The 14,418-nt window shown below is 35.7% G+C and overlaps 1 protein-coding gene across 2 annotated transcripts; it reads right to left on the reverse strand.

Annotated features, from left to right (window-relative positions):
- Positions 1 to 3,419: 3,419 nt before the first annotated feature.
- Positions 3,420 to 13,363, reverse strand: Prl (prolactin). Of its 2 annotated transcripts, none has more exons than NM_001433431.1 (5): positions 13,285 to 13,363; positions 11,484 to 11,653; positions 9,658 to 9,765; positions 6,802 to 6,981; positions 3,420 to 3,749 (listed from the first exon to the last, which is right to left on the reverse strand). In NM_001433431.1, the coding sequence occupies exons 1-5, from the start codon at positions 13,310 to 13,312 to the stop codon at positions 3,558 to 3,560; spliced, it is 678 nt and encodes a 225-aa protein (NP_001420360.1). In that variant the 5' UTR covers positions 13,313 to 13,363; the 3' UTR covers positions 3,420 to 3,557. The 2 variants fall into 2 exon arrangements, with proteins under 2 accessions (NP_001420360.1, NP_036761.1); NM_012629.2 differs by having other exon boundaries at positions 11,484 to 11,656.
- Between the last annotated feature and the right edge of the window lie 1,055 nt (positions 13,364 to 14,418).

Here is a 14,418-nt window from a genome sequence, read left to right on the forward strand (position 1 = left end):
GACTTAAATGTTAAGATTATTTGTTATCTCAGCAGTACTTTTCCTTTTTAAAAGTCACTTGAAATAATAAAAATTGATATGACAAGAATTTTAAATCTCTGCAGAAAGAAATAGAATAATATGTTAGAAGATGGAAAGATTTCCCATGCACATGGAGTGACAGGATTGATATTGTAAAAATGACCGTCTTGCCAAAGCACTCTACAGAGTCAATGCAATCCCCATCAAAATTCCTACTCAATTCTAGAATTTGAAAGAGCAATTTGCAAATTCATTTGGAATGACAAAAACCCAGGATAGCAAAAAAGAAATTTTCCTCAACAATAGAAGAACTTCTGTGGAAATCACCATCCCTTATCTCAAGCTGTATTACAGAGAATTAGTGATAAAAATTGGATGGTATTGGTACAGAGAAAGGCAAGTAGATCAGTGGAATAGAATTGAAGACCCAGAAATGAACACACACACACAGACACAGACACACAGACACACACAGACACACACACACACACACACACATACACACACACACACACACACACACACACCTATGGTCATTTGATCTTGACAAAGTAGCTAAAAACATCAAGTGGGGAAAAAACAGCATTTACAAGTAGTGTTTGTTCAAATGAAGTTCAGTTTGTAGAAGAATGCAAATCAATCCCTTCTTATCTCCCTTTACAAAGCTCCAGTCCAAGTGGATCAAGGACCTCCATATAAAACCAGATACACTCAAACTAATAGAAGAGAAAGTGAGAAAGAGCCTCTAAAGCATGGGCAATGGGAAAAATTTCCTGAACAGAACACCAATGACTTATGCTCTAAGATCATGAATTGACAAATGGGATTTCATAAAATTGCAAAGCTTCTGTAAGGCAAAGTACACTGTCAGCAGAACAAAATGGCAGCCAACAGACTAGGAAAAATCTTTACCAATCCTACATCTGATAGAGAGCTAATTTCTAATATATAGAAAAAAACTCAAGAAGGTAGTGAATCAATTAACTCTATTGAAAAAATGGGAGACAGTGCTAAACAAAGAATTTTCAGCTGAGTAATATCAAGTAACTGAGAAGTACTCAAAGAAATGTTCAACATCCTTAGTCATCAGGGAAATACAAATCAAAACAACCCTGAGATTCCACCTCACATCACTAAGAATGAGTTAAGATAAAGAACTCAGGTGACAACAGATGCTGGAGAGGATGTGGAGAAAGAGGAATACTTCTCCATTGTTGGTGGGATTGCAAACTGGTACAACCACTCTGGAAATCAGTCTGGAGGTTCCTCAGAAAATTGGACATTACACTAGCTGAGGACCCAGCTATACCTCTCTTTGGCATATACCCAAAAGATGCTCCAACATAAAACAAAGACACATGCTCTACTATGTTCATTGCAGCATTATTTATAATAGCCAAAAGCTGGAAAGAACCAAGATGTCCTTCACAGAGGAATGGATACAGAAAATCTGGTACATCTACACAATGGAGTACTGCTCAGCTATCAAAAACAATGACTTCATGAAATTCATAGGCAATTGCATTAAACTAGAAAGTATCCTCCTGAATGAGGTAACCCAATTGTAGGAAAACACACATGGTATGCACTCACTGATAAGTAGATATTAGCCAAAAACTCAGAACACCCAAGATAGACCACATGAAACTCAAGAAGGATGACCAAAGTGCAGATCCATCAGTCCTTCTTAGAGGAAGGAAAAAAAATATTCGTAGGAGAAGACATGGAGACAAAGTTTGGAACAAAGACTAAAGGAATGGCCATTCAGAGACTGCCCCAGCTTGGGATCCAGCCCATATACGTACAGCCACCAAACCCAGATAATATTGCTGATGCCAAGAAGTAGATGGGGCTGGGGGGAAGAACCCTCAATGAAGTAGGGGGTGGGCAGGTAGGATTGGGTGTTTCCGTAAGGTAACTGTAAAAGTGGATAACGTTTGAAATGTGAATAAAAATATCTGATTAAAAAATTTATCATAACCTTATTAACGGAAACCATGACTTCTTCAAGCACTGGTTTTGTTTGTTTTTTTTTTGTTTGTTTGTTTGATTGATTGATTGATTGACTGTTTAGTTTGTTTTATTTTGTTGGGCTCTTTTGTTGTTTTAATTTTTTCACATATTTTTCTTACTGACTTTGGATACAAAGTCTGAATTTCCATATGTGGGATAGACTCACTAAAATCAGATAATTTTTGATGGAAGTTATAACTGTTGTGCCAGAATTGCTGATGGCCTTATCATGTTGCTGAGTTAGAACAGTTGTTAACAATTATTCTAAAATAATCTACATAGTGACTTAGGGTATCATGGGAGCCATTCCAAAGATTGGGAACCTTTACATCATTGCAAGCTTGATTTATTTATTATTTTTACTTTGCAGTAAAGTGTTCTTCAGTTGCCTCAGTAGTCAAGGTCTAATCATTTAGTTCTGTTGTGAAATCAGCAATGGTTCTTGAAGAGTGTGTAAATTGGAGGCATCATGTGCCTCTTTCAAATCTTGGAGATAAAAAACTGACCCTATGCACTGACCTTTATTTAACAATTTAAAACTGTCAAGCAAGTCTTCTATGTGTGATGGAATATTTATACAAATATTTTTATTATTAGGTATATTTATTTTCCAGATGCATTTTCCCATGAATAGGCAAAGTAGAAGATAGAAATATGTCACAGAATGTTTCACACAGTGACCAATTTCAAGAGAATGAAACTTTTCATTTTATTTAGATTCTGTAGGAATAATAATAAAACTATAAAAAACGTTTCCTACAGCACTCTTTGTCCTCAATCAGTTACCAACTTTTCCTTCCCAACACTTAAGTTGATTAACTCAGTATAGGTGGAAAACACTGTTCCACTTAATTTTCTGTAATCTGCTATTATTCTGTCTGAACCTCAGTTTCTTAACTATGTCTTATTGAGTAAAATAATTACTGTAAAGACTTGAGAGTCCCAAGGAAATTTGCTAAAGCCAATTTTAAGAAGATATTTAGGGATAATATCTCATTGTATCCTACCAATTTCAGGTTGCTTAGCTGATAGGGTATTCTTAGAGGCAATTCAGTTCCATAGCACTTGGTCTACTCATTCCTATACCTGAAAATTCTGTCAAATAAATGATCCAGTTTTCTTCCTTTTTGGTAGAAAAGATGGACTTGTTAATAGTTTCTTCTTTCTTCAATTCTAAAAATCTTGGCTTATATTAACTTTCTGATTTAAACTACTTTTCTATATGCATTATTTGTAAAACTAGAGTCTGGTATTCATGACAAAATTTGATAATGTTATGATGATTGTGATGATGACAATATCCGTCAAATAATTCCAATTCGTATATGATTTTCTATTAAATTAACAAAGGAAACATTGAAAGATGGCCTTTCGAGACTTTGACATTTTTTAAAAGTTTGTTTTTATTATTTAAGAAGAGACCAATTATACTTAAGCATGTGCTGAAAGTTGTAATGCAAATAGAACCTTTGAAGAAATAGACTTTTAAGAACATCTCAGATGTACATGGAATGAATGTAGGCTTAGCAGTTGTTTTTATGGACAATTTGGCATCTCAGGAACTTGAGATAATTGTCAACCTTGTGGGAATCCCTGCGCAGGCACCGAATGTTGTTATAAAAAGCCAAGTCTTTGGATTCTTCATCAACTCCTTGCAGGGATGGGAGTTGTGACCAAACCAAGTAGATCTCATTTCCTTTGGCTTCAGGATAGGCCTAATAAGAAAACAAATAATTCCAATTCATATATGAACATTTTTGCCTCCTTATTTCTTGAAAATGTGGAATTCACATTTTGGGGAAAGAACAATGTAAACTTTTAGCAAACTCAGAGATCTTAGGTATAAGGTAGGATACAAGTCTATTAGCCATCCAAAAGTTTAAACCAACATATGTTTTGTATGATTCAAATGATATGAATTGAAGTTTATACTTGCCAGTGTAAACAGGGGACTAACCAGGTCCTAGGCATTTACCAGGGTATCATGGAAGATGGGGAGCCTACTTTCTTACTTAAAGTATTTATCATGTCAACATCAATTTTGTACTTTGTTGCTTCTGATAGTGAATCATTTGTTCTCTTAGTATTTTGAACTTAACTGCACATGTTTGGAACATTAACAATGAGAAGAAATATACCTGGGATTAACTGATTATAAAATAATCATTAAATCAGAATGTAACCACACAGAAATTACCATAATACCTTGAAATCAGAGTGTTTACTGTATGTTACTCCTTTGATGTTTTTCTGTTTGCATTTTTCTGTATGTGTGTTTAATCTGATGTGTACAGTTGTCTGAAAATTACAAAAATATAGCATGCATTTGCATATACACCAAACAGCTAAGGAGAAGTATAAAATAATTATTATGTCTATATTCATAATTTTTTCAACAGGTGGCATTTTGTTTACATGTTTTACAAAGCTGCTCATCTATCAATCTCACTAACAATGACAATTTTCTGAATGGAGAAATTCAAATACTAATTCAATCTAGGTGTAGAAAATGAGTTGGCTATATGCAATGCAATAATATGAGTTTTAATATAGGAGATTCAAGTCAAACAATACTTTAGATAAACTATCTTTTTGTATATGATAAAATACGATACATTATAAAGAAACTGTGTTCTTTTTGAGACATTTAGGGACAGTATCTTTTCAGTCTCTTTTGGATAATGGTCAATGTCAGCATAAAAGGATTCTAAACTGATTTTGATTATCTTTCCTCCTTCACACTTTAATTCTCTAGTGTATTTAGGGTGCATATTGAACCAGAATATCACTCGTGTGTGTGTGTGTGTGTGTGTGTGTGTGTGTGTGTGTGTGTGTGTGTGTTTTCTCTTCAAGAAAACTTATCCTGTCAATTTTATTGTCTGCTTTCCTTTCATTATGGAACAGTTCACCATCAGTGCCCAGGAAATAGCAAACCATTTGGGGATTTGTAACATGCATCAAGAAGGCCACACCTGTCTTATACCACAGTTGATTTATAAGATTCAGAGAAACTAGAATCTACTGTTATTACAGTTTTGTGCTTCCCTTACCAAAAGCCTACATAGAAGAATGTGTAAACTTTGATTTTACGAAGAAGAATATTTCAACATTTGTTCCTCATTGCAGAAAGCAGTATTTCAAAACACAAATGGCTCATGCTCTAAGATCAAGAATCGACAAATGGGACCTCATGAAGCTGCAAAGATTTGTAAAGCAAAAGACACTGTCATTAGGACAAAATGGCCAGCAACAGATTGTGAAAAAATCTTTACCAATCCTACATTTGATAGAAGGCTAATATCCAAAATATACAAAGAACTCAAGAAGTTAGACTCCAGAGAGCCAAATAACCCTATTAAAAATGGGGTACAGAGCTAAACAAAACATTCTCAGCTGAGAATTATCGAATGACCAAAAAGCCCCTAAAGAAATGTTCAACATCCTTAGTCATCAGGGAAATACAAATCAAAACAACCCTGAGATTCTACCTCTCACCAGTCAGAACGGCTAAGATAAAAAACTCAGGTGACAGCAGATGCTGGCAAGGATGTGGAGAAAGAAGAACATGCCTCCATTGTTGGTGGGATTGCAAACTGGTACAACCACTCTGGAAATCAGTCTGGAGGTTCCTCAGAAAATTGGACATTACACTACCTGAGGACCTAACTATACCTCTCTTGGGCATATATCCAAAAGATGCTCCAACATATAACAAAGACACATGCTCCACTATGTTCATAGCAGCCTTATTTATAATAGGCAGAAGCTGGAAAGAACCCAGATGCCCTTAATAGATTAAAAAAAATGTGGTTCATCTACACAGTGGAGTATCAAAACTCAGCTATCCAAAACAATGACTTCATGAAATTCATAGACAAATGGATGGAACTAGAAAATATCATGCTGAGTGAGGTTACTCAATCGCAGAAAAACACACACTTGGTCTGTACTCATTGATAAGTGGATATTAGCCAAAAGAGCTCGAATTACCCAAGATGCAATCTATAGACTTAGGAAGCTCAAGAAGAAGAATGACCAAAATGCAGACGCTCCCACTCCTTCTTATAAAGGGGAAAAAATATCCATAGGAGGAGCTAAGGAATCAAAGTTTAGAGCAGCGACTCAAGAATGGCCATTCAGAGCCTGACCCACATGTGGCCCATATATATATACAGCCACCAAACCTAGATAAGATTGGTGAAGATAGAAAATGGATGCCAAAAGGGACTAGATATAGATCTCTCCTGAGAGACACATCCAGAACAGGTCCAATACAGAGGTCAATGCTAGCAGCAAACTACTGAACTGAGAATAGGACCCACTTGAGAGGAATTAGAGGAAGTATTGAAAGAGTTGAAGGAGCTTGCAACCCCATAAAACAACAATCCCAAACAACCAGAGTTTCCAGGGACTAAACCACTACCGACAAAGTATACATGGACTGACCCAGGGCTCCAACTGCATATGTAGCAGAGAATAGCCTTTTTGGGGCACCAGGGGAAGGGGAAGGGGAAGCCTTTGGTCCTGCCACGGTTGGACCCCCAGTGCAGGGGAATATGGGGGACAATAAGTGGCATGTATAGGGGAATACTTGTATGTGGGAGGTGTAGGGGATGGATTGGGGGCTTATAGACACGAAACCTCAGGAAGGGGTATAATGTTTGAAATGTAAGTAAAAGAGTATATCTAATAAAAAATTTTTAAAAAAGAAAGAAATCTGTGTTTCCATGAGTCAGAAAAGCATTGAACTTTCAGGAAAATGCTCACCTGGCTAATTATCTTTTCAATCCCTTCAAGAAGCCGCTTGTTTTGTTCCTCAATCTCTTTGGCTCTTGATATGATAGCATCAGGAGCTTCATGGATTCCACCTAGTCCAGTTATTAGTTGAAACAGAGGGTCATTCCAGGAGTGCACCAAACTGAGGATCAGGTTCAAAAGAACTTCCGGCTAATCCACAATGTTGATAAATAATTAAAACAGATAAAATACAAAAGAGTTTGTTAGATGTGGGTTTCGTTCATAGAGGTTGAAGAAAATATTTGTTTCCATAACTACGTATATATTAATATAGTTTTAGATCACAAATATTATAGAAAAGTCAAACAACTCTTAGCATATACTTTGAATGAGTAAAACAAAAAATACCTTTGTATATGAATACTCTTCTTTTTGTCTATTTGTGTTTGTCTCTGTCTGTGTCTGTGTCTGTGTCTGTGTCTGTGTGTGTACATACACAGGGATACATGCTTAATCTTTTGGAGACTAGAAAACAACTTTGGTGTCATTGCTCAGAAGCCATGAGACATGGCATCTCCGAAGCCTGGAACCTGTCCAGTAGCCTAGGATGACTGGCTAAACTCTGCTGCCATTTCCTGTGCTGCAATTGTAGGTGTGCACCCACATGAGTTGGTTTTCTGTTGTTTTTATTTTGATTTGTTTTGTATTTCTGACCTGGAACAGAGATGCTTATGAATACTCAGCCTTTTGCTGAAATCAAGTGCAGAGCAAGAGATCCACCTGTTCCTGCCTACTGAGTTACTAGGATGCAAAGCATGCACCACAATGTCTGGCTACATTCATGCTTAGTGTTTTAAACTAATTTTTGGCATCAAATTCAGAACCTCATACTTAATTGACTTAAATCTTAACCTTTAAGTGACTTCTTTCCCTAAAATATCAAATTATTTATGTTTTGATTAACCTCTAGAATTCTACCATCAGCCTTCATGGTCTGGTCAGCTTCTTCCATTACTTTGAATGTTCATAACAGAGCAAAGCTTTTGTGGCACTCAGTGGGTATTATAATTTATTGGATTCAAAGAGGCCCTTGGGAAAGATAAACACCACCATTGTCAATAACTTGTAACCCCAATCATTTTCTTTCACACTAGAAAATAAGATTGATCATTATAAAAATATGTTATTTTCATATTATTTTAGAATGGTAAAAAAAGATATTATGAAAAGAGTATGTAGAATGTTCTTTCTGCAGTGTACATGACTTCGTTTCCATCCCCTCCAGAAGCATGGCCCATAGGTTGCTTTGTACAATTGAAGAACAATGATACAGCACAGCTTAAATACAAGCATGAATGCAAACCACAATGCAGTTTTACTCACAAGTGGCTATTTGTTCACTCTCAAAATATAGATAAAACTCATCTCTGATTTCAAATACTTAATGTACAGGTGTCTCTTTTCTACCCAAGTGACAATGAAAATAATGAGTAGAGAGCAATTCAAGATATATTAAAATGGAAAAGTATAAAAGGTTTGATCAGGGAAAGTAGGGGGCAAATGGTTGACAACATAGCTTCCTGGGAGCAGAATAGCACATGCAGAAGAGTGAAATCTTGAGTTAGATGAAGCCACCATGGCTTACCTACTAGTACTGAAACTCATACACATTTAGTATCACCTTCTAAAGCCCATGTTCTTAATTTCAAAAAGTGAAATAATAATACATTGCAAAATGGAACTTTTGAAAGGATGAATTGTAGCAATGTCATTAGTGTGCTTTGTGAATTCCTATCATTAAAGTAGTTTGCACCAAAAGTTTTCTCTTGGTGTTCATCCTGTTATCTCAGATTTGGTTCTATTGACACAATAGTATTAATGAGAATAGCAGAAATATAGAACTGAGACGTGATAAATCAAAGAGAACACATAAACATTTTGGAGATATACATATATGTATATCATATAAATATAAAATATTATATAATATAAATTATATAAAATATGGAATATAGAATTCTATATATTATTAAGTGTGCAGATATAAGTAAATATAAATATAAATTTGTGTATATATGTATGTACATATACATAGAGAGAGAAAGAGAGAGAATCAGAGAGAGAGAGAGAGAGAAAAGAGAGACTGATTGATCATTGATTAAAGATAAATATCACTAATATTAACCAAGTGGACCAAACCATTTTGGAGACAAGGCTTCTCTTTGACTTCTCCATAACATAGTCATCCTGTATATATATTTTTCTTTAGTTATGTTAAAATTGGCTATGGATGGTTTATAAAAGTTAGTTATCAGAGATACTATAACATTAAGACATTATTATCATATGAGACCCCAGTTACCCATGTAAAAAACACGTTAAAGTGAGTTTTCAAATACTTCTTGGTGAGGGAACTTCTGATATAAGATACAAAATAAGGTGAAGAAGTCTGGGAAGAACACAGATGTAGGTAAGTAAGGAGGAGCATAACCAGGAGAATTTGGAAGCTAAGGAGTAATGAGCAGTGGTCAGTAAAGGAGTCTGCCAATGTAGAAAAAATACAACTAAGTTAGCATTTTTTATATGCATGTCTTACATATTTCCTACAGATATGAATGTCAACTTATCCATAATCATGAAATTCAGTTCAGGATAACATATGCAGTGCCATCTTCATAGACAGTTTATGGCTTAGATACAATATTATTAAGTATTCCATTTTTTTTACCCACTCTGCAATGTATATTTCTTTTGGGAAATCACGCCCCCCCCTTTAACTTTGCACTGGTGATTACTATATCTGTCTCAGTGCTCTAATAACATAGGGTACACCAAAACCAATGTACTGCCTCAATTATGTTGGGAAGAATTGGGGTAAGGACTCACAGGGACTTTCTGGGCTTGTTCCTTGTCTTCAGGAGTAGCTAGGGAAGAAGTGGGGCAGTCATTGATGGCCTTGGCAATAAACTCACGATCTTGGACATACTGTTTATCCTAGAAATTATACAGAAATTCCATTAACAAAGTCTGAGAATTTAAAGCATATATAACTAGAATATTAATGTATTTAATAGATATTTAATTTTAAATTAGCACTCGAAATTCAGAAATAAGTAACCATTTTCTACTTATTTCCCAGCCTAGTATGTCTTTTCTTATTTTCTTGTCTTTTTTATAAATTACTATTTGGAAAATCAAAGTGTCATTTCTCATAATAAACATAAATGCCATAGCACATATTATTTTTGTTTACTAATTTATTGTTCCCATAGTTTCAGATTTATATGACTCCTTCAATTAGACATTATGAAACACATCTTTTCATTCGAGTACTTCTGAATCTATGAACATGTACAAGACAGAATTCTTGATAAATGCTAAACATAAATATAAATATAAATATAAAATGTGGATAAACTGTAGAACAGCAAACATACATATTTGAAGTGAGCATTTAAAATAGAAAAATTATTTAATATATAAATTATAATTAATATTAACTCATTTGAAAAACTTTCTAAATGTTCTGTTTATTTTTCCATTACTCATATATTGTATTGAACTTTACTTTCTTTGTAATGGGGGGGGTGGTTGTTTTGTTTTGTTTAATTAGCTAATTTATTTATTTACTTTACATCCTGACATCTTCCTGGATGTCCTCCCAATCCTTGTGCCCTAAAGTCCCTGTACACAGACTTCCTTTGTTTCTCTTGAGAAAAGGCCTCCCGTGGTTATCAGCAGGCTTTGTCCTACCAAATTGCAGTAGTGCTAGTTGCAATTTCTCCCAGTGAGGCTACTCGAGGCAATCCAGTTAGGGGAATAGGTCTCAAAGTCCACTTGTTAGGCGTCCACATGCTGCAGAACTGTTACATATGTTTAGAGGACACAGATCTGTCTCATGCATGTTCACTGGTTGACACTTGTATAAAATGTTACTATAAACTAAAATTTAGAAAAAAATTCTGAGAATTTAGAAGAATTTCTAGGAAGATTTCAAAAGTGAATTATGAACAGTCAATAATTGAAAGAGATATTAATAAGTAAAAAACATTATATATTCAGATTTAATGTAGGTGATGAACTACTTTCTGGATACCAATTGAGGTATTGAAGTTCTCCCTGCATTGTGGATTGACTCAAAAATCAGGTAAGTCCTTTGAAAGGCCTGTATCAACAAGAGAGGACCTTTCTCTGCTTCTGAACCAGGCTGCCTATTTTAATTGAAACCATGCTCTGAAAGTTTTAACAAACACCTCCCACCGTTTGGGGCTTTCTGAATACTGATTACTTTTTCTCCTCACAGCCCTGTGGCTTCAGTTTAGGTTATGTCTAGCCTATCCGCAGAGTTCACTCATTCTACACTGCTCCCCTTCACTGGGCATTTACAGATTCCTAAACAAAAAGTCCCCTAGAGCCTGGACCCACAGAAATGAGACTGTGAAGACTTCCATCACTACATCGAGGGCTTCACACCTCCAGTTCACATTTAAAAATATGAAATACAAAATATTGAAGGTCATTCCACTTTTGTGAATCTGTAAGATTTTATGAAATCCTCTTGTTCTACTTGTCCCAATTTTTATAAGCCAGATTTTTATTTTTCTTATGTAGATATAGTGTTTGAACTTCGGATCATTATTTAACAGACATGCAGCAGAATGGTTGCAAAGAGACCCTTTTCAAGGAATGCTAGAAATGAGTGAAGTACTTACAAATTCAATAAACATATCTGTATACAGGGTATGGATGTAGTGAGAAAGCATGACCACACGGTCAAACAGCTCCGGGAGAGGTGTCTGGCAGTCGCCACCAGAACAGACTGGCAGGGTCTGCACATTTTGGCAGAACAGAAGGTTTGACATCATCAGCAGGAGGAGTGTCCCTGCTAAAGAAATTCAGGTATCAGTGTGTGATGATCTACTCAGATGAAGAGAAACCTTATCTGTCCCCAGCATCTTACACGTATGCTTGCACTTGTAGTGAAGAAAGAGTCAACATCCTACATGGTGTGTTTATCTGATATTAATATTTTCACAGATGTATGGTGTGAGGAGGGTAGCTTTCGTCCTTTTAGGCTTGCCTCAGAAGTGTTTGTTCGCTCTGCAAACATTCTGAGTATAAATTAATCCAAGCTAATATTTCTTCTAGTCTGAGTAGTCACGTTCTCTAAGAATTTTTAATGTTTAATTCAATGCTAACCACAAAATTGATATACAGCATTATTAAATAGCTCACTAGCTGAAAACTTTACATGCTATTGGAATATGTTTCTTGAAAATAATTCTAATTTTTCCAAAACATACTTAAAATATATTTATGCAATACAAGTATATATATATGCATGCTTTCAGAAACTCCATAGTTTATCTATACATGTGAAAGTAATATTCTTTCCAGATAATAGTATTGTAGCAGTAGCTTTTATAATTCAGAACATGATAGATATTCTGTAACTCTGAGTACATTTATCTGAACATTTATCATATTAGAAGTTTCAGTTTAAATGAGATGAAAATCAAAAAGAACTTTCTTATACATGTCACAAATGAATTGTTGTTGCTATTAATTATTTTGTTTTCCCTAGTGTCACTAAGAAATTAAAAACAATTAGTTAATATTAGCCTCTTTATTTTCTTCCTTCTATTGAAATGTCGCTTCTCAGATCAGTGTAAACCAGACCCCTGCTATCATTATGTACATTATGCCTGCATTGCTGAAGGTTTTGTCAGATTTATTAGAACTAACCAACTCAATGAGACCAGGCAATGTGGAAAATGTTTTTGGCGTCCTTCTATAATTGTGAAAGGTAGACCCAAGGTTCTTGGTATCTGTGTCAGTTCAAATGCCCAGTCTCTGCAATACCAACTTTGTGACCTAGATTGCTTCTTATTTTCAGGCTCAGTTTGCAGTACTGGGTATTTCGAAGGGTCCACGATTTCTCCCCATTAGCAACCAGTTCAAGTCTCCTTTTTCCTTTCGTACTTCCATTATGTCATCAATATTTACCTCTAGATATCTCTAGATATTTCACATCTCTAAAAGAAGGATGTCTCCCTCTGACTAGGAAGGCACTAATCTAACTAATAGTCTGTTATATTTGCACATGAAAAATTTCAAAGTCAAAAAATAGGCTATGACTCTAAACTCCACTGTTAACTCACAGACAGCTGCATCTCTGTGATTAACTCAACATGGGTGGTGAATCTTAGCTGGAGTGCAAGTTAAGTGTCTCATGATGTTCCCATCCTCTTCTGTGGAATAGCATCAACCCCATCACCCTTGCTCTAAACCCAAATATCATTTTAATATCTGTGCTGACATGAATAAGGAACAAATTTGGACAAAACCACAGCTGTCTTGGGGTCTGTGTCAGTAGTTTTGGTCATGCCATGTCTGGAGAAAAACAGTTATTCCTCATCCCCCTCTAAAATTGAAACCTGCATTAGGTATACAACCCCATGCCACATCAGGAATACTGAGAAAGCCACTTATTCAATGAGCTGCAGCACATACCTTTCCGGGCTGACACCTGGCTGTTCATGGTGATGACCACTGGGACCACACTTCCCCAAGAAGTCCTAAGAGAACCACTGCTTTCTCATCTGCAGACATTGACTTTATAAACCTTCTACACCTTCATGAATATATATATAATCAGGCATCCTCTTCCCCTCCCAATCATCTATTTCCGTCATTAAGATAGCCCCAATAATTTTAAACATCAAATGGTATTTTATTTCTTATTCATATTCAGGAAGACATAGTGGCCAGAAAGGAAGGATTTTGATTAATTACAGCAAAAGGAAATGAGAGAAATGCTGAGGCTGACTGACATCTTGAGTCTCGTTTGAGATAGAGAATCTATAAAACGTATAGAAGATAATTCCTTTAAAAATTTACCCTCATTTCTTCACAGAATCTGCAATGTGTACCATTGCTTTTAACTTTGGAAATTGCTTCTCAAACGTTGCTAGTTTTAAATTTTTCATTCAAGATTATTGGGTAAATTAAAAGCTTCAAAATGTTTCCACTAAATACCAAGGTATGTTGACTTCAACTTAAAAATGTAAGAGTTCTCACATTCTGAATCTCTTTAAATGCCCTTTTTGCCTTTTCAAGAACGACAAGCAGGGGAAGGACTGGATGTGTTGAAGAGGTTTGCAACAACATAGGAAGAACAACAATATCAATCAACCAGACCTCCCAGAGCTCCCAGGGACTAAACCACCAACCAAAGAGTACAAATGGAGGCACCCATGGCTCCAACTGATGTAGCAGAAGATGACCTTATCTGGCATTAATGGGAGGGAATACCCTTGGTCCTGTGAAGGCTTAATGTCCCAGTATAGGGGGATGTTAGCGGGGTGAGGCAGGAATGGGTGGGTGGGTGGGGGAACACTCTCATAGAAGCAGGGGGAGGGGGTGTGATAGGGAGTTTTGGAAGGGAAATCGGGAAGGGGATATCATGTGAAATGGACTTAAATAAAATAACTAATAAAATTTTTCTAAACAATTATACCATGCCAGATGAGCAAGTTTGTTTATAGCATGCCATTTTATATGTTTATCTTTTGGTTTTAGTATGTAACATTGCATTTTCATCCCCAATTCCTATATTAATAAACAGAGACTAAGAGAACCTAAGTG

Source organism: Rattus norvegicus, chromosome 17 (assembly GCF_021556685.1).
Source record: "Rattus norvegicus strain SHRSP/BbbUtx chromosome 17, alternate assembly SHRSP_T2T, whole genome shotgun sequence".
Classification (NCBI taxonomy): Eukaryota; Metazoa; Chordata; class Mammalia; order Rodentia; family Muridae; genus Rattus; species Rattus norvegicus.

Excerpts from the sequence above, each read along its gene's own strand:
- Prl (NM_012629.2), bottom strand. The coding sequence starts at position 13,312 with ATGAACAGCCAGGTGTCAGCCCGGAAAG. Across the intron at positions 9,766-11,483 it reads CAGATATGTTTATTGAATTT|GATAAACAGTATGTCCAAGA; the intron begins GTAAGTACTTCA and ends TATAATTTCTAG. Across the intron at positions 3,750-6,801 it reads TTGAAAAGATAATTAGCCAG|GCCTATCCTGAAGCCAAAGG; the intron begins GTGAGCATTTTC and ends TTTTCTTATTAG.